We start from the raw sequence: 23,379 nt of genomic DNA, 5'->3' as shown, positions 1-23,379 counted from the left end.
TATACACATCAATATACACTATACACATCAATATACACTATACACATCAATATACACATCGATATAGACTGTACACATCAATATACACTATACACATCAATATAACATCAATATACACTATAAACATCAATATACACATCATATACACTATAAACACAATATACACATCAATATACACTATAAACATCAATATACACATACCAATAACACTATACAAATCAATATAGACTATACTCCTCAATATACACTATACACATTAATATACACATCAATATACACATCGATATACACTATCACATCAATATACACTATACACATCATAATAAACTATCTACATCAATATACACATCAATATACACTATACACATCAATATAGACTATACACCTCAATATACACTATACACATCAATATACACTATATACATCAATATACACTATACACCTCAATATACACTATACACATCAATATAGACATCAATATAGACTATACACATCAATATACACTATACACATCAATATACACTATACACCTCAATATACACTATACACATCAATATACACTATACACCTCAATATACACATCAATATACACTATAAACAACAATATACACATCAAAATACACATAAACATCAATATACACTATACACATCAATATACACATCAATACCACTATAAACAGCAATATAGACATCAATATACACTATACACCTCATATACACTATACACATCAATATACATATACACATCAATATACACTATACACATCAATATACACTATACACATCAATATACACTATACACATCAATATACACTATACACATCAATATACACATCGATATACACTATACACATCAATATACACTATACACATCAATATACACTATACACATCAATATACACTATACACATCAATATACACTATACACATCAATATACACTATACACATCAATATATACTATACACATCAATATACACTATACACATCAATATACACTATACACATCAATATACACTATACACATCAATATACACTATATACATCAATATACACTATAAACATCAATATACACCTCAATATACACTATACACCTCAATATACACTATACACATCAATATACACTATACACATCAATATACACTATACACATCAATATACACTATATACATCAATATACACTATAAACATCAATATACACCTCAATATACACTATACACATCAATATACACTATACACATCAATATACACTATACACATCAATATACACTATACACATTAATATAGACATCAATATACACTATACACCTCAATATACACTATACACATCAATATACACTATACACATCAATATACACAGCAATATACACTATACACCTCAATATACACTATACACATCAATATACACATCAATATACACTATACACCTCAATATACACTATACACATCAATATACACTATACACATCAATATACACTATATACATCAATATACACTATACACATCAATATACACTATATACATCAATATACACTATACACATCAATATACACATCAATATACACTATACACATCAATATACACATCTATATACACTATACACATCAATATACACATCAATATACACTATACACATCAATATAGACATCAATATACACTATACACATCAATATACACTATACACATCAATATACACTATACACATCAATATACACTATACACATCAATATACACTATACACATCAATATACACTATACACATCAATATACACTATACACATCGATATACACTATACACATCAATATACACTATACACATCAATATACACTATACACATCAATATACACTATACACATCAATATACACATCAATATAGACATCAATATAGACTATACACATCAATATACACATCAATATACACATCAATATACACTATACACATAAATATACACTATACACATCAATATACACATCGATATACACTATACACATCAATATACACTATACACATCAATATACACATCGATTTACACTATACACATCAATATACACTATACACATCAATATACACCTCAATATACACTATACACATCAATATACTATAAACACATCAATAACACTATACCATCAATATAGACATCAATATACACTATACACATCAATATACACTATACACATCAATATTACACATCGATAATACACTATACACATCAATATACACTATACAAATCAATATACACATCAATATACACTATAAACATCAATATACACTATACACATCAATATACACATCAATATACACTATAAACATCAATATAGACATCAATATACACTATACACCTCAATATACACTATACATGTCAATATACCATTATACACATCAATATACATGATACACATCAATATACACATCAATATACACATCAATATACACTATACACATCAATATACACATCAATATACACTATACACCTCAATATACACTATACACATCAATATACACTATATACATCAATATACACTATACACATCAATATAGACATCAATATAGACTATACACATCAATATACACATCAATATACACATCAATATACACTATACACATAAATATACACTATACACATCAATATACACATCGATATACACTATACACATCAATATACACTATACACATCAATATACACTATACACATTAATATAGACATCAATATACACATCAATATACACTATACACCTCAATATACACTATACACATCAATATAGACATCAATATACACATCAATGTACACTATACACATAAATATACACTATACACATCAATATACACTACCACACATCAATATACACATCAATATAGACTATACACATCAATATAACACTATACACATCAATATACACTATACACATCAAATACACATCGATATACACTATAGACATCAATATACACTAAACACATTAATATACACATTAATATACACTATACACATCAATATACACTATACACATCGATATACACTATACACATCAATATACACATCAATATACACTATACACATCAATATACACATCAATATACACTATACACATTAATATACCACATCAATATACACTATACCACCTCAATATACACTATACACATCAATATACACATCCATATACACTATACACATTAATATACACATCAATATACACTATACACATCGATAACACTATATACATCAATATACACCATACACATCAATATACACATCGATTTACACTATACACATCAATATACACCATACACATCAATATACACCTCAATATACACTATACACATCAATATACACTATACACATCAATATACACTATACACATCAATATACACATCGATATAGACTGTACACATCAATATACACTATACACATCAATATACACATCAATATAACACTATAAACATCAATAACACATCAATATACACTATAAACATCAATATACACATCAATATACACTATAAACATCAATATACACATCAATATACACTATACACATCAATATAGACTATACTCCTCAATATACACTATACACATTAATATACACATCAATATACACATCGATATACACTATACACATCAATATACACTATACACATCAATATAAACTATATACATCAATATACACATCAATATACACTATACACATCAATATAGACTATACACCTCAATATACACTATACACATCAATATACACTATATACATCAATATACACTATACACCTCAATATACACTATACACATCAATATAGACATCAATATAGACTATACACATCAATATACACTATACACATCAATATACACTATACACCTCAATATACACTATACACATCAATATACACTATACACCTCAATATACACATCAATATACACTATAAACAACAATATACACATCAATATACACTATAAACATCAATATACACTATACACATCAATATACACATCAATATACACTATAAACATCAATATAGACATCAATATACACTATACACCTCAATATACACTATACACATCAATATACATTATACACATCAATATACACTATACACATCAATATACACTATACACATCAATATACACTATACACATCAATATACACTATACACATCAATATACACATCGATATACACTATACACATCAATATACACTATACACATCAATATACACTATACACATCAATATACACTATACACATCAATATACACTATACACATCAATATACACTATACACATCAATATATACTATACACATCAATATACACTATACACATCAATATACACTATACACATCAATATACACTATATACATCAATATACACTATAAACATCAATATACACCTCAATATACACTATACACCTCAATATACACTATACACATCAATATATACTATACACATCAATATACACTATACACATCAATATACACTATACACATCAATATACACTATATACATCAATATACACTATAAACATCAATATACACCTCAATATACACTATACACCTCAATATACACTATATACATCAATATACACTATAAACATCAATATACACCTCAATATACACTATACACATCAATATACACTATACACATCAATATACACTATACACATCAATATACACTATACACATCAATATACACTATATACATCAATATACACTATAAACATCAATATACACCTCAATATACACTATACACCTCAATATACACTATATACATCAATATACACTATAAACATCAATATACACCTCAATATACACTATACACCTCAATATACACTATACACATCAATATACACTATACACATCAATATACACAGCAATATACACTATACACCTCAATATACACTATACACATCAATATACACATCAATATACACTATACACCTCAATATACACTATACACATCAATATACACTATACACATCAATATACACTATATACATCAATATACACTATACACATCAATATACACTATATACATCAATATACACTATACACATCAATATACACATCAATATACACTATACACATCAATATACACATCTATATACACTATACACATCAATATACACTATATACATCAATATACACTATACACATCAATATAGACATCAATATACACTATACACATCAATATACACTATACACATCAATATACACTATACACATCAATATACACTATACACATCAATATACACTATACACATCAATATACACTATACACATCAATATACACTATACACATCGATATACACTATACACATCAATATACACTATACACATCAATATACACTATACACATCAATATACACTATACACTCAATATACACATCAATATAACATCATATAGACTATACACATCAATATACACATCAATATACACATCAATATACACTATACACATAAATATACACTATACACATCAATATACACATCGATATACACTATACACATCAATATACACTATACACATCAATATACACTATACACATTAATATAGACATCAATATACACATCAATATACACTATACACCTCAATATACACTATACACATCAATATAGACATCAATATACACATCAATGTACACTATACACATAAATATACACTATACACATCAATATACACTACACACATCAATATACACATCAATATAGACTATACACATCAATATACACATCAATATAGACATCAATATACACATCAATGTACACTATACACATAAATATACACTATACACATCAATATACACTACACACATCAATATACACATCAATATAGACTATACACATCAATATACACTATACACATCAATATACACTATACACATCAATATACACATCGATATACACTATAGACATCAATATACACTAAACACATTAATATACACATTAATATACACTATACACATCAATATACACTATACACATCGATATACACTATACACATCAATATACACATCAATATACACTATACACATCAATATACACATCAATATACACTATACACATTAATATACACATCAATATACACTATACACCTCAATATACACTATACACATCAATATACACATCAATATACACTATACACATTAATATACACATCAATATACACTATACACATCGATATACACTATACACATCAATATACACTATACACATCAATATACACATCGATTTACACTATACACATCAATATACACTATACACATCAATATACACCTCAATATACACTATACACATCAATATACACTATACACATCAATATACACTATACACATCAATATACACATCGATATAGACTGTACACATCAATATACACTATACACATCAATATACACATCAATATACACTATAAACATCAATATACACATCAATATACACTATAAACATCAATATACACATCAATATACACTATACACATCAATATAGACTATACTCCTCAATATACACTATACACATTAATATACACATCAATATACACATCGATATACACTATACACATCAATATACACTATACACATCAATATAAACTATATACATCAATATACACATCAATATACACTATACACATCAATATAGACTATACACCTCAATATACACTATACACATCAATATACACTATATACATCAATATACACTATACACCTCAATATACACTATACACATCAATATAGACATCAATATAGACTATACACATCAATATACACTATACACATCAATATACACTATTCACCTCAATATACACTATGCACATCAATATACACTATACACCTCAATATACACATCAATATACACTATAAACAACAATATACACATCAATATACACTATAAACATCAATATACACTATACACATCAATATACACATCAATATACACTATAAACATCAATATAGACATCAATATACACTATACACCTCAATATACACTATACACATCAATATACATTATACACATCAATATACACTATACACATCAATATACACTATACACATCAATATACACATCAATATACACTATACACATCAATATACACCATACACATCAATATACACATCGATATACACTATACACATCAATATACACTATACACATCAATATACACTATACACATCAATATACACTATACACATCAATATACACTATACACATCAATATACACTATACACATCAATATATACTATACACATCAATATACACTATACACATCAATATACACTATACACATCAATATACACTATATACATCAATATACACTATAAACATCAATATACACCTCAATATACACTATACACCTCAATATACACTATACACATCAATATACACTATACACATCAATATACACTATACACATCAATATACACTATACACATCAATATACACTATATACATCAATATACACTATAAACATCAATATACACCTCAATATACACTATACACATCAATATACACTATACACATCAATATACACTATACACATCAATATACACTATACACATCAATATACACTATACACATTAATATAGACATCAATATACACTATACACCTCAATATACACTATACACATCAATATACACTATACACATCAATATACACAGCAATATACACTATACACCTCAATATACACTATACACATCAATATACACATCAATATACACTATACACCTCAATATACACTATACACATCAATATACACTATACACATCAATATACACTATATACATCAATATACACTATACACATCAATATACACTATATACATCAATATACACTATACACATCAATATACACATCAATATACACTATACACATCAATATACACATCAATATACACTATACACATCAATATACACTATATACATCAATATACACTATACACATCAATATAGACATCAATATACACTATACACATCAATATACACTATACACATCAATATACACTATACACATCAATATACACTATACACATCAATATACACTATACACATCAATATACACTATACACATCGATATACACTATACACATCGATATACACTATACACATCAATATACACTATACACATCAATATACACTATACACATCAATATACACTATACACATCAATATACACTATACACATCAATATACACTATACACATCAATATACACATCAATATACACATTAATATACACTATACACATCAATGTACTCTATACACATCAATATACACTATACACATCAATATACACTATACACATCAATATACACTATACACATCGATATACACTATACACATCGATATACACTATACACATCAATATACACTATACACATCAATATACACTATACACATCGATATACACTATACACATCAATATACACTATACACATCAATATACACTATACACATCAATATACACATCACTATACACTATACACATCAATATACACATCAATATACAATATACACATCAATATACACTATACACATCAATATACACTATACACATCAATATACACTATACACATCCAATATACACTATATACATCAATATACACTATAAACATCAATATACACCTCAATTACACTATACACCTCAATATACACTATACACATCAATATACACTATACACATCAATATACACTATACACATCAATATACACTATACACATCAATATACACATCATATACCAATCAACGTATACACTATAAACATCAATATACACCTCAATATACACTATACACTCAATATACACTATACACATCAATATACACTATACACATCAATATACACATCGATATACACTATACACATTAATATACACTATACACGTCAATATACACATCAATACACACTATACACATCAATATAGACATCAATATACACATCAATATACACTATACACATTAATATACACATCGATATACACTATACACATCAATATACACATCAATATACACTATACACATCAATATACACATCGATATACACTATACACATCAATATACACATCAATATACACTATACACATCAATATACACTATACACATCAATATACACTATACACATCAATATACACTATACACCTCAATATACACTATACACATCAATATACACTATACACATCAATATACACTATATACATCAATATACACTATACACATCAATATACACTATATACATCAATATACACTATACACATCAATATACACATCAATATACACTATACACATCAATATACACATCAATATACACTATACACATCAATATACACTATATACATCAATATACACTATACACATCAATATAGACATCAATATACACTATACACATCAATATACACTATACACATCAATATACACTATACACATCAATATACACTATACACATCAATATACACTATACACATCAATATACACTATACACATCGATATACACTATACACATCGATATACACTATACACATCAATATACACTATACACATCAATATACACTATACACATCAATATACACTATACACATCAATATACACTATGACACATCAATATAACATCAATATACACATTAATATACACTATACACATCAATGTACTCTATACACATCAATATACACTATACACATCAATATACACTATACAATCAATATACACTATACACATCGATATACACTATCACATCGATATACACTATACACATCAATATACACTATACACATCAATATACACTATACACATCGATATACACTATACACATCAATATACACTATACACATCAATATACACTATACACATCAATATACACATCAATATACACTATACACATCAATATACACATCAATATACAATATACACATCAATATACACTATACACATCAATATACACTATACACATCAATATACACTATACACATCAATATACACTATATACATCAATATACACTATAAACATCAATATACACCTCAATATACACTATACACCTCAATATACACTATACACATCAATATACACTATACACATCAATATACACTATACACATCAATATACACTATACACATCAATATACACATCAATATACACTATATACATCAATATACACTATAAACATCAATATACACCTCAATATACACTATACACCTCAATATACACTATACACATCAATATACACTATACACATCAATATACACATCGATATACACTATACACATTAATATACACTATACACGTCAATATACACATCAATACACACTATACACATCAATATAGACATCAATATACACATCAATATACACTATACACATTAATATACACATCGATTATACACTATACACATCAATATACACATCAATATACACTATACACATCAATATACACATCGATATACACTATACACATCAATATACACATCAATATACACTATACACATCAATATACACATCAATATACACTATACACATCAATATACACATCGATATACACTATACACATCAATATACACATCGATATACACTATACACATCAATATACACATCAATATACACTACTACACATCAATATACACTATACACATCAATATACATTATACACATCAATATACACATCAATATACAATATACACATCAATATACACTATACACATCAATATACACTATACACATCAATACACACATCAATATACACTGTGTGTGAGTGTGTGTGTATTTACTTAGTCTGTTGGAAGGAGTAGGCAGGTGAGTCGCTGTCCAGGGGTGGCTGTCCGTTGGGGTCCTGTGAGGAGGGGGGTACAGTCTGGGGCGAGTCCTCTGTCACCACTGCCTGATAAGAGAAGGAAGAACCAGGAAAAGACACAGGAAATTAGGTCACAGGTATCATGAGTCAGGAAGAGACTGGTGTTGTGGGTTATGATGTGGTGGGTTAGGTTGTTGTGGGTTAGGATGTTGTGGTGGGTTAGGGTGTTGTGGTGGGTTAGGGTGTTGTGGGTTATGGTGTGGTGGGTTATGGTGTTGTGGTGGGTTAGGATTGTTGTGGTGGGTTAGGGTGTTGTGGTGGGTTAGGGTGTTGTGGTGGGTTAGGGTGTTGTGGTGGGTTAGGGTGTTGTGGGGTTAGGGTGTTGTGGTGGGTTAGGGTGTTGTGGGTTATGGTGTTGTGGGTTAGGGTGTTGTGGTGGGTTAGGGTGTTGTGGTGGGTTAGGGTGTTGTGGTGGGTTATGGTGTTGTGGGTTAGGGTGTTGTGGGTTAGGGTGTTGTGGGTTAGGGTGTTGTGGTGGGTTATGGTGTTGTGGGTTAGGGTGTTGTGGTGGGTTATGGTGTTGTGGTTAGGGTGTTGTGGGTTATGGTGTTGTGGGTTAGGGTGTTGTGGGTTAGGGTGTTGTGGGTTATGGTGTTGGGGTTAGGGTGTTGTGGTGGGTTAGGGTTGTTGTGTTGGGTTAGGGTGTTGTGGGTTATGGTGTGGTGGGTTATGGTGTTGTGGTGGGTTAGGATGTTGTGGTGGGTTAGGGTGTTGTGGTGGGTTAGGGTGTTGTGGTGGGCTAGGGTGTTGTGGTGGGTTAGGGTGTTGTGGGTTATGGTGTTGTCAGTTAGGGTGTTGTAGGTTATGGTGTTGTAGGTTATGGTGTTGTAGGTTATGGTGTTGTAGGTTATGGTGTTGTGGGTTATGGTGTTGTGGGTTATGGTGTTGTCAGTTAGGGTGTTGTGGGTTATGGTGTTGTAGGTTAGGGTGTTGTGAGTTATGGTGTTGTGGGTTATGGTGTTGTCAGTTAGGGTGTTGTAGGTTATGGTGTTGTAGGTTATGGTGTTGTAGGTTATGGTGTTGTCAGTTAGGGTGTTGTGTGTTATGGTGTTGTAGGTTATGGTGTTGTGGGTTATGGTGTTGTGGGTTATGGTGTTGTCAGTTAGGGTGTTGTGTGTTATGGTGTTGTAGGTTAAGGGTTAGGGTTAAATCTGCATGGTAAAGAGTTTAACTTACGTCCACTGTGAGGGCGGAGGCAGGCACTGCAGGGTACTGAGGAATGTAGGCTCCTTGCATTGGAGCAGCTGCTGCACACATGTACTGCTGTTAGAGAGCAGGAAAAACACCTGGATATTAGTCATTTAGCAGACGCTCTCATCCAGAGTGACTTACACTCAATGCATTGCCTCTAGTAAGATGAGGTCAAGCCTATTGTCGTGTGAGCTGGAGACGACTGGGAAAGAGCGAGGCAAGGAGGCAAGGAGGCAAGGAGGCAAGGAGGCATGGAGCAAGGAGGCAAGGAGGCATGGAGGCAAGGAGGCAAGGAGGCAGGGAGGCATGGAGGCAAGGAGGCATGGAGGCAAGGAGGCAAGGAGGCATGGAGGCATGGAGGCATGGAGGCAAGGAGGCATGGAGGCAAGGAGGCATGGAGTCAAGGAGGCAAGGAGGCATGGAGGCAAGGGCAAGAGGCATGGAGGCAAGGAGGCATGTAGGCAAGGAGGCAAGGAGGCAAGGAGGCAAGGAGGCATGGAGGCAAGGAGGCATGGAGGCAAGGAGGCAAGGAGGCATGGAGGTAAGGAGGCAAGGAGGCAAGGAGGCAAGGAGTAAATTAATCGAAGGCAGATGTCGTGAGGTTGATGTCGCCAAGGACGAAGATCAGTGAGCCGTCGTCAAGAAATGAGTTTATCAAGATGTCAAGCTTATTAAAATAACTCTAAAGGACACCTGGTGGGTGATAGACGACACAGTAGGATTACAGTCAGAGGGACTTACGGTTCCTGTGTTTCCCAGGGACATGTGGTTAATTTGCTGTGTTATAGGACCCATCATACTGGAGGGCTGCATGGGCATGGAGAGGTCCATAGCTGGGGTTATCACAGCACCCTGGTGGATGGAGGGGAGAGAGAGAGAGAGGAGAAGTGGGAGAGATGAGTATCTAAATGAGATACTGTATTAAAACTGTCTAAACGAGATACTGTATTAAAACTGTCTAAATGAGATACTGTATTAAAACTGTCTAAATGAGATACTGTATTAAAACTGTCTAAATGAGATACTGTATGACACATTTACATTTTACACACACACATCATATGGACTCCTTTTAGTTCTAACACTACTGACAGGTCAATACTACTGACAGGTCAACACTACTGACAGGTCAACACTACTGACAGGTCAACACTTCTGACAGGTCAACACTACTGACAGGTCAATACTACTGACAGGTCAACACTACTGACAGGTCAACACTACTGACACGTCAACACTACTGACAGGTCAACACTACTAACAGGTCAAAACTACTGATAGGTCAACACTACTGACAGGTCAACACTACTGATAGGTCAACACTACTGACAGGTCAACACTACTGACAGGTCTAACACTACTGACAGGACAAGACAGGTCAACACTACTGACAGGTCTAACACTACTGACAGGTCAACACTACTGACAGGTCAACACTACTGATAGGTCAACACTACTGACAGGTCAACACTACTGACAGGTCAACACTACTGACAGGTCAACACTACTGACACGTCAACACTACTGACACGTCAACACTACTGACAGGTCAACACTACTGATAGGTCAACACTACTGACAGGTCAACACTACTGACACGTCAACACTACTGACAGGTCAACACTACTGACAGGTCAACACTACTGACAGGTCAACACTACTGATAGGTCAACACCACTGACAGGTTTAACACTACTGACAGGTCAACACTACTGATAAGTCAGCACTACTGACAGGTTTTAACACTACTGACAGGTCAACACTACTGACAGGTCAACACTACTGACAGGTCTAACACTACTGACAGGGCAATACTGCTGACAGATCAACACTACTGACATGTTTAACACTACTGACAGGTCAACACTACTGACAGGTTAACACTACTGACAGGTCAACACTACTGATAGGTCAACACTACTGACAGGACAACACTACTGGCAGGTCAACACTACTGACAGGTCAAGACATGTCAACACTACTGACAGGTCAATACTACTGACAGGTCAACACTACTGATAGGTCAACACTACTGACAGGTCAACACTACTGACAGGTCAAGACAGGTCTAACACTACTGACAGGTCAACACTACTGACAGGTCAACACTACTGACAGTTCTAACACTACTGACAGGTCAACACTACTGACAGGTCAACACTACTGACACGTCAACACTACTGATAGGTCAACACTACTGATAGGTCAACACTACTGACAGGTCAACACTACTGACAGGTCTATCACTACTGACAGGTCAACACTACTGACAGGTCAACACTACTGACAGGTCAATACTACTGACAGGTCTATCACTACTGACAGGTCTATCACTACTGACAGGTCAACACTACTGACAGGTCAACACAACTGACAGGTCAACACTACTGACACGTCAACACTACTGACACATCAACACTACTGATAGGTCAACACTACTGATAGGTCAACACTACTGACAGGTCAACACTAATGACATGTCAACACTACTGACACGTCAACACTACTGACAGGTCAACACTACTGACAGGTCAACACTACTAACAGGTCAACACTACTGACAGGTCAACACTACTGACACGTCAACACTACTGATAGGTCAACACTACTGACAGGTCAACACTACTCACACGTCAACACTACTGACAGTTCCAACACTACTGACAGGTCAACACTACTGACAGGTCAACACTACTGACACGTCAACACTACTGATAGGTCAACACTACTGATAGGTCAACACTACTGACAGGTCAACACTAATGACAGGTCTATCACTACTGACAGGTCAACACTACTGACAGGTCAACACTACTGACAGGTCAACACTACTGACAGGTCAATACTACTGACAGGTCTATCACTACTGACAGGTCTATCACTACTGACAGGTCAACACTACTGACAGGTCAACACTACTGACACGTCAACACTACTGACACATCAACACTACTGATAGGTCAACACTACTGATAGGTCAACAATACTGACAGGTCAACACTACTGACAGGTCAACACTACTGACACGTCAACACTACTGATAGGTCAACACTACTGATAGGTCAACACTACTGACAGGTCAACACTACTGACACGTCAACACTACTGACAGGTCAACACTACTGACAGGTCAACACTACTGACAGGTCTATCACTACTGATAGGTCTAACACTACTGACAGGTCAAGACTACTGACACGTCAACACTACTGACACATCAACACTACTGATAGGTCAACACTACTGATAGGTCAACACTACTGACACGTCAACACTACTGACACATCAACACTACTGATAGGTCAACACTACTGATAGGTCAACAATACTGACAGGTCAACACTACTGACAGGTCAACACTACTGACACGTCAACACTACTGATAGGTCAACACTACTGATAGGTCAACACTACTGACAGGTCAACACTACTGACACGTCAACACTACTGACAGGTCAACACTACTGACAGGTCAACACTACTGACAGGTCTATCACTACTGATAGGTCTAACACTACTGACAGGTCAAGACTACTGACACGCCAACACTACTGACAGGTCAACACTACTGACAGGTCAACACTACTGATAGGTCAACACTACTGACAGGTTTAACACTACTGACAGGTCAACACTACTGACACGTCAACACTACTGATAGGTCAACACTACTGACAGGTCAACACTACTGACAGGTCAACACTACTGATACGTCAACACTACTGATAGGTCAACACTACTGACAGGTCAACACTACTGACAGGTCAACACTACTGACAGGTCAACACTACTGATAGGTCAACATGACTGATAGGTCAACACTACTGACAGGTCAACACTACTGACAGGTCTATCACTACTGACAGGTCTATCACTACTGACAGGTCAACACTACTGACAGGTCAACACTACTGACAGGTCATGACAGGTCTATCACTACTGACAGGTCTAACACTACTGACAGGTCAACACTACTAACAGGTCAACACTACTGACAGGTCAACACTACTGATAGGTCAACACTACTGACAGGTCAACACTACTGACAGGTCAACACTACTGACAGGTCAACACTACTGACACGTCAACACTACTGACACGTCAACACTACTGACAGGTCAACACTACTGATAGGTCAACACTACTGACAGGTCAACACTACTGACACGTCAACACTACTGACAGGTCAACACTACTGACAGGTCAACACTACTGATAGGTCAACACCACTGACAGGTTTAACACTACTGACAGGTCAACACTACTGATAAGTCAGCACTACTGACAGGTTTAACACTACTGACAGGTCAACACTACTGACAGGTCAACACTACTGACAGGTCAACACTACTGACAGGTCTAACACTACTGACAGGGCAATACTGCTGACAGATCAACACTACTGACATGTTTAACACTACTGACAGGTCAACACTACTGACAGGTTTAACACTACTGACAGGTCAACACTACTGATAGGTCAACACTACTGACAGGTCAACACTACTGGCAGGTCAACACTACTGACAGGTCAAGACATGTCAACACTACTGACAGGTCAATACTACTGACAGGTCAACACTACTGATAGGTCAACACTACTGACAGGTCAACACTACTGACAGGTCAAGACAGGTCTAACACTACTGACAGGTCAACACTACTGACAGGTCAACACTACTGACAGTTCTAACACAACTGACAGGTCAACACTACTGACATGTCAACACTACTGACAGGTCAACACTACTGACACGTCAACACTACTGATAGGTCAACACTACTGACAGCTAAGGTCAGCCTGATCTGACAGGTCAACACTACTGACAGCTAAGGTCAGCCTGATCTGACAGAACTCTTATTCAGATCACGAAGTAGTCACCGCAAGAGATTAGACAGTTTTACAGTAAATTCATTTTTAATCAGAAAAAATATACAGTTTTTCACATAACAAAATGCATTGCATTTGAAACAAATAACTTTCCTTATGGTGAGATTTTCCCAATACAGCACAGTCCTCCTGTAAGAATAACAACCATGATTCACCCTTGATAATTCATTCTTATAGAATGTATTCTTAATTGATTCTTACAGAATGTATTCTTAATTGATTCTGAAACAATTCATCCTTAATTGATTCTTATAGAATGTATTCTTAATTGATTCTTAAACAATGTATTCTTAATTGATTCTTAAAAAATGTATTCTTAATTGATTCTTAAACAATTCATCCTTAATTGATTCTTATAGAACGTATTCTTAATTTATTCTTAAAGAATGTATTCTTAATTGATTCTTAAACAATGTATTCTTAATTGATTCTTAAATAATTGATTCTTAATTGATTCTTAAACAATTGATTCTTAATTGATTCTTAAACAATTGATTCTTAATTGATTCTTAATTATAAGGGAAGCACATAGCGTAGGGATATTTCAGTCCTGTAGTTTCTAAAAATGATGTGTGTATTATCCTAACTCCCCAAAATGACCTCCTGATAATGTCCACTGAACTGACACATGTTTTACACACCCACCCACCCACCCACCCACCCACCCACCCACCCACACACCCACCCACCCACCCACCCACACACACACACACACACACACACACACACACACACACACACACACACACACACACACACACACACACACACACACACACACACACACACACACACACACACACACACACACACACACACACACACACACACACACACACACACACACACACACACACACACACACACACACACACACGGATTACTTCACTTTCAGAGACACTTTTGATTGGCAGATCAGAATACCAGGATTGTTGCCATTAGCCACATTCCCAATATTAAAGTATGGGAACAGTCTCTCAGTAGATCTGACTTTAAGAGTGTAGATAGGTGTAGATAGGTGTCATGTATTTGGGGTCGTAGAAGTACACCTCCCCTCTGTTGTAGTCCAGCTGCACTCTAATCCTCTGGGGTCTCCTCTTCAGAGCGATGATGTCACCTCCTCCTCCTATGTACTTCCCACCGTGCTGCGATATACACCACATTCCATTCTTTGGTGTTGCATCACGCTCCCGCTTCCTGTCAATGGACTCTTTAGCCACGCCCAAAACCCAGTCAGGATGGTCCCCCACCTCCAGCTCCCAGCTGTGTATTCCTGAGCTGAACCCCTCGGAGCCAAGAACATTTGTGTACCTCATAAATCGCTCTGGGTTGTTAACGAACTGCTGGGACGTGCCTGGTCTTCTCACACTGGTCAGATCATCAGTCAGAGAGAGACTGGGATGTGCAGTGTTTGGGGTCCAGAATCACAAGAGTGTATTTGAGGATCCCCAGCATCTTCTCCCAGACTTTGAACTGCAGGTTGCCCAGGTGTTTGGCCTCGTCTATCAGAGCTCCTGAGACCAGCTGTGGATCCAGCAGTGTGTACTGGGATCTTTCCTTTGTGGTCCTGACGTTCTGCAGGAATGAGATGTCTTCATCTTTCAACTCCTCTTCTATGGCTCTGATTGAGTCTGAAAGTGATGATGTCTTTCTGCTTATCTCTTCAATCTTCTTCTTCATCAATCTGACTCTTCTGCTCCTCTTCCTCCCTCAGTGCAGCTAGCCTGGCCTCCTCTTCCTCCCTCAGTGCAGCTAGCCTGGCCTCCTCTTCCTCCCTCAGTGCAGCTAGCCTGGCCTCCTCTTCCTCCCTCAGTGCAGCTAGCATGGCCTCCTCTTCCTCCCTCAGTGCAGCTATCCTGGCTGCGTCTTCCTCCCTCAGTGCAGCTAGCCTGGCCTCCTCTTCCTCCCTCAGTGCAGCTAGCCTGGCCTCCTCTTCCTCCCTCAGTGCAGCTAGCCTGGCCTCCTCTTCCTCCCTCAGTGCAGCTAGCCTGGCCTCCTCTTCCTCCCTCAGTGCAGCTAGCATGGCCTCCTCTTCCTCCCTCAGTGCAGCTATCCTGGCTGCCTCTTCCTCCCTCAGTGCAGCTAGCCTGGCCTCCTCTTCCTCCCTCAGTGCAGCTAGCCTGGCCTCCTCTTCCTCCCTCAGTGCAGCTAGCCTGGCCTCCTCTTCAGGGCGGTGTGGAGTTCCTCCTTAAGATCCTGGACAACCTCGTCTACGGGGACACAGTCGTGAGATTTATGTACTTTTGAATCTCGACACACCAAGCAGATGGGCTGTTTGTCCTTCAGACAGAAAAGTTTGAATTTCTCACCGTGCAGACTGCAGAGCACATCAGAGCCAGATGAAGCTCTCTGACTCCCGTCCTGTATCTCAGACCCAGATGAAGCTCTCTGACTCCCATCCTGTATCTCAGACCCAGATGAAGCTCTCTGACTCCCGTCCTGAATCTCAGACCCAGATGAAGCTCTCTGACTCCCGTCCTGAATCTCAGACCCAGATGAAGCTCTCTGACTGCCATCCTGTATCTCAGACCCAGATGAAGCTCTCTGACTCCACTGGTTGAGTCATAGCTACGGGAAATCTTCTCCTACAAACTGGACATTTCCAAGGTTTCTTATCTGCCCAGTATTCCTGCTGACAGACCTTACAGAAGCTGTGGCCACATGCCAGGACGACAGGATCCTTGAAGACGTCACAGCAGATGGGACAGGAGAACCTGTCCTCTGGTAGAGATGATCCGGATGCCATTATCTCACTCCGCTGCCTCTCCTCGTTCTGGAACAGCTTCTGTACTTTACTCTCCACAGCTTCCACTTTACAAAGAGAAAGTAATCCACTCAAATCCACCCCAAATCCACCCCAAATCCACTCAAATCCAGTCCCAAATCCACCCCAAATCCACCCCAAATCCACCCCGAATCCACCCCAAATCCACCCCAAATCCACCCCGAATCCACCCCAAATCCACCCCAAATCCACCCCAAATCCACCCCGAATCCACCCCGAATCCACCCGAATCCACCCCAAATCCACCCCCAAATCCACCCCAAATTCACCCCAAATCCACCCCAAATCCACCCCAAATCCACCCCAAATCCAGTCCCAAATCCACCCCAAATCAACCCCAAATACAGTCCCAAATCCACCCCAAATCCACCCCAAATACAGTCCCGAATCCACCCCCCCAAAAAAGGTGAAGCTGCACTTGGAGATGACAGATCTGACGATGGTATGTCCTTCTAATATCTCTTGGGTCTTACCCACATGAATCCAAATCGTTGTGGGGTTCCCCTGAGTGGAACACCGTAGAGCTCAACATTTAACAGTAGTGAGCTGTACTCAGCTTGGCCCTCAGAGTTTACAGACAACCACGAGCGGTTAGACCGGTAAGTTGTGTGTTTCAGTTGACGCCAACGAAAACCCTGATCAGCCAATCAGCGATGACGTTTGAGGTCAGTTACATATTGGTTATCAAGGAGCCTTTTATTCACGCAGGAAAACGATTGGTTGAACTTGTGTAGTGGTGTAACTACAGGAGAACGATTGGTTGAACTTGTGTAGTGGTGTAACTACAGGAGAACAATTGGTTGAACTTGTGTAGTGGTGTAACTATAGGAGAACGATTGGTTGAACTTGTGTAGTGGTGTAACTATTGGAGAACGATTGGTTGAACTTGTGTAGTGGTGTAACTATAGGAGAACGATTGGTTGAACTTGTGTAGTGGTGTAACTACAGGAGAACGATTGGTTGAACTTGTGTAGTGGTGTAACTATAGGAGAACGATTGGTTGAACTTGTGTAGTGGTGTAACTACAGGAGAACAATTGGTTGAACTTGTGTAGTGGTGTAACTATAGGAGAACGATTGGTTGAACTTGTGTAGTGGTGTAACTATAGGAGAACGATTGGTTGAACTTGTGTAGTGGTGTAACTATAGGAGAACGATTGTTGAACTTGTGTAGTGGTGTAACTATAGGAGAACGATTGGTTGAACTTGTGTAGTGGTGTAACTATAGGAGAAACGATTGGTTGAACTTGTGTAGTGGTGTAACTATAGGAGAACGATTGGTTGAACTTGTGTAGTGGTGTAACTACAGGAGAACGATTGGTTGAACTTGTGTAGTGGTGTAACTACAGGAGAACGATTGGTTGAACTTGTGTAGTGGTGTAACTATAGGAGAACGATTGGTTGAACTTGTGTAGTGGTGTAACTACAGGAGAACGATTGGTTGAACTTGTGTAGTGGTGTAACTATAGGAGAACGATTGGTTGAACTTGTGTAGTGGTGTAACTACAGGAGAACGATTGGTTGAACTTGTGTAGTGGTTGTAACTACAGGAGAACGATTGGTTGAACTTGTGTAGTGGTGTAACTATAGGAGAACGATTGGTTGAACTTGTGTAGTGGTGTAACTACAGGAGAACGATTGGTTGAACTTGTGTAGTGGTGTAACTATAGGAGAACGATTGGTTGAACTTGTGTAGTGGTGTAACTACAGGAGAACGATTGGTTGAACTTGTGTAGTGGTGTAACTATAGGAGAACGATTGGTTGAACTTGTGTAGTGGTGTAACTATAGGAGAACGATTGGTTGAACTTGTGTAGTGGTGTAACTACAGGAGAACGATTGGTTGAACTTGTGTAGTGGTGTAACTATAGGAGAACGATTGGTTGAACTTGTCTGATCTAGTGGGCTCTTCCTCTGCTCCTCTTCCCAGGTCTGATCTAGTGGGCTCTTCCTCTGCTCCTCTTCCCAGGCTGATATAGACGAGGTCTGATCTAGTGGGCTCTTCCTCTGCTCCTCTTCCCAGGTCTGATCTAGTGGGCTCTTCCTCTGCTCCTCTTCCCAGGTCTGATCTAGTGGCCTCTTCCTCTGCTCCTCTTCCCAGGTCTGATCTAGTGGCTCTTCCTCTGCTCCTCTTCCGAGGTCTGATCTAGTGGGCTCTTCCTCTGCTCCTCTTCCCAGGCTGATATAGACGAGGTCTGATCTAGTGGGCTCTTCCTCTGCTCCTCTTCCCAGGCTGATATAGATGAGGTCTGATCTAGTGGGCTCTTCCTCTGCTCCTCTTCCCAGGCTGATATAGACGAGGTCTGATCTAGTGGGCTCTTCCTCTGCTCCACTTCCCAGGCTGATATAGACGAGGTCTGATCTAGTGGGCTCTTCCTCTGCTCCTCTTCCCAGGTCTGATCTAGTGGGCTCTTCCTCTGCTCCTCTTCCCAGGTCTGATCTAGTGGGCTCTTCCTCTGCTCCTCTTCCCAGGCTGATATAGACGAGGTCTTATCTAGTGGGCTGCCAATCTGACAGCAGGGTTTAGTTGAAAACACATTCCCAGAATAGCATCATCTCCCTCACACAAAAAATATCGAACACCGCTCTGGAAAATCAATTAGAGACATGAAGACAGATTTTTGCACCTCCCTCCATCACTACATACCTATTCTACTTCTCTCTTTATTTTTCTCTCCTTATATTTCTCTCTCTCTCCTATTTCTCTCTCTCTCCTATTTCTCTCTCTCTCCCATTTCTCTCTCTGTCCTTCTATTTCTCTCTCTCTCCTTCTATTTATCTCTCTCCTTCTATTTCTCTCTCTCTCCTATTTCTCTCTCTCTCCTATTTCTCTCTCTCTCCTATTTCTCTCTCTCTCCTATTTCTCTCTCTCTCCTATTTCTCTCTCTCCTATTTCTCTCTCTCTCCTATTTCTCTCTCTCTCCCCTTCTATTTCTTTCTCTCTCCTATTTCTCTCTCTCTCTCCTATTTCTCTCTCTCTCCTATTTCTCTCTCTCTCCTATTTCTCTCTCTCGCTCTCTCTCTCCTATTTCTCTCTCTCTCCTATTTATCTCTCTCTCCTATTTCTCTCTCTCCCTCCTTCTATTTCTCTCTCTCTCCTATTTCTCTCTCTCTCTCCTTCTATTTCTCTCTCTCTCCTATTTCTCTCTCTCTCCTATTTCTCTCTCTCTCTCCTTCTATTTCTCTCTCTCCTATTTCTCTCTCTCTCCTATTTCTCTCTCTCTCCTTCTATTTCTCTCTCTCTCTCTCTCTCCTATTTCTCTCTCTCTCTCCTATTTCTCTCTCTCTCCTATTTCTCTCTCTCTCCTATTTCTCTCTCTCCTATTTCTCTCTCTCTCTCTCCTATTTCTCTCTCTGTCCTTCTATTTCTCTCTCTCTCCTTCTATTTATCTCTCTCCTTCTATTTCTCTCTCTCTCCTATTTCTCTCTCTCTCCTATTTCTCTCTCTCTCCTATTTCTCTCTCTCGCTCTCTCTCTCCTATTTCTCTCTCTCTCCTATTTATCTCTCTCTCCTATTTCTCTCTCTCCTCCTATTTCTCTCTCTCTCCTATTTATCTCTCTCTCCTATTTCTCTCTCTCCCTCCTTCTATTTCTCTCTCTCTCCTATTTCTCTCTCTCTCTCCTTCTATTTCTCTCTCTCTCCTATTTCTCTCTCTCTCCTATTTCTCTCTCTCTCCTATTTCTCTCTCTCGCTCTCTCTCTCCTATTTCTC

The 23,379-nt window shown here is 37.1% G+C and overlaps 1 protein-coding gene across 2 annotated transcripts in view; it reads right to left on the bottom strand.

The window, feature by feature from the left end:
* LOC116362879 (RNA-binding motif, single-stranded-interacting protein 3) overlaps positions 1-23,379 on the bottom strand; it is a gene marked incomplete at its 5' end in the record, with an annotated part of 41,144 nt that overhangs the window by 5,649 nt on the left and 12,116 nt on the right. For both annotated transcript variants that reach the window (XM_031816875.1, XM_031816876.1), the window contains 3 exon segments: positions 10,720-10,829; positions 11,979-12,065; positions 12,735-12,845. In XM_031816875.1, coding sequence (XP_031672735.1) covers positions 10,720-10,829; positions 11,979-12,065; positions 12,735-12,845 — 308 coding nt within the window.

This window comes from Oncorhynchus kisutch, unplaced genomic scaffold (assembly GCF_002021735.2).
Source record: "Oncorhynchus kisutch isolate 150728-3 unplaced genomic scaffold, Okis_V2 scaffold888, whole genome shotgun sequence".
Classification (NCBI taxonomy): domain Eukaryota; kingdom Metazoa; phylum Chordata; class Actinopteri; order Salmoniformes; family Salmonidae; genus Oncorhynchus; species Oncorhynchus kisutch.
This window is presented reverse-complemented; position numbering and strand designations above follow the sequence as displayed.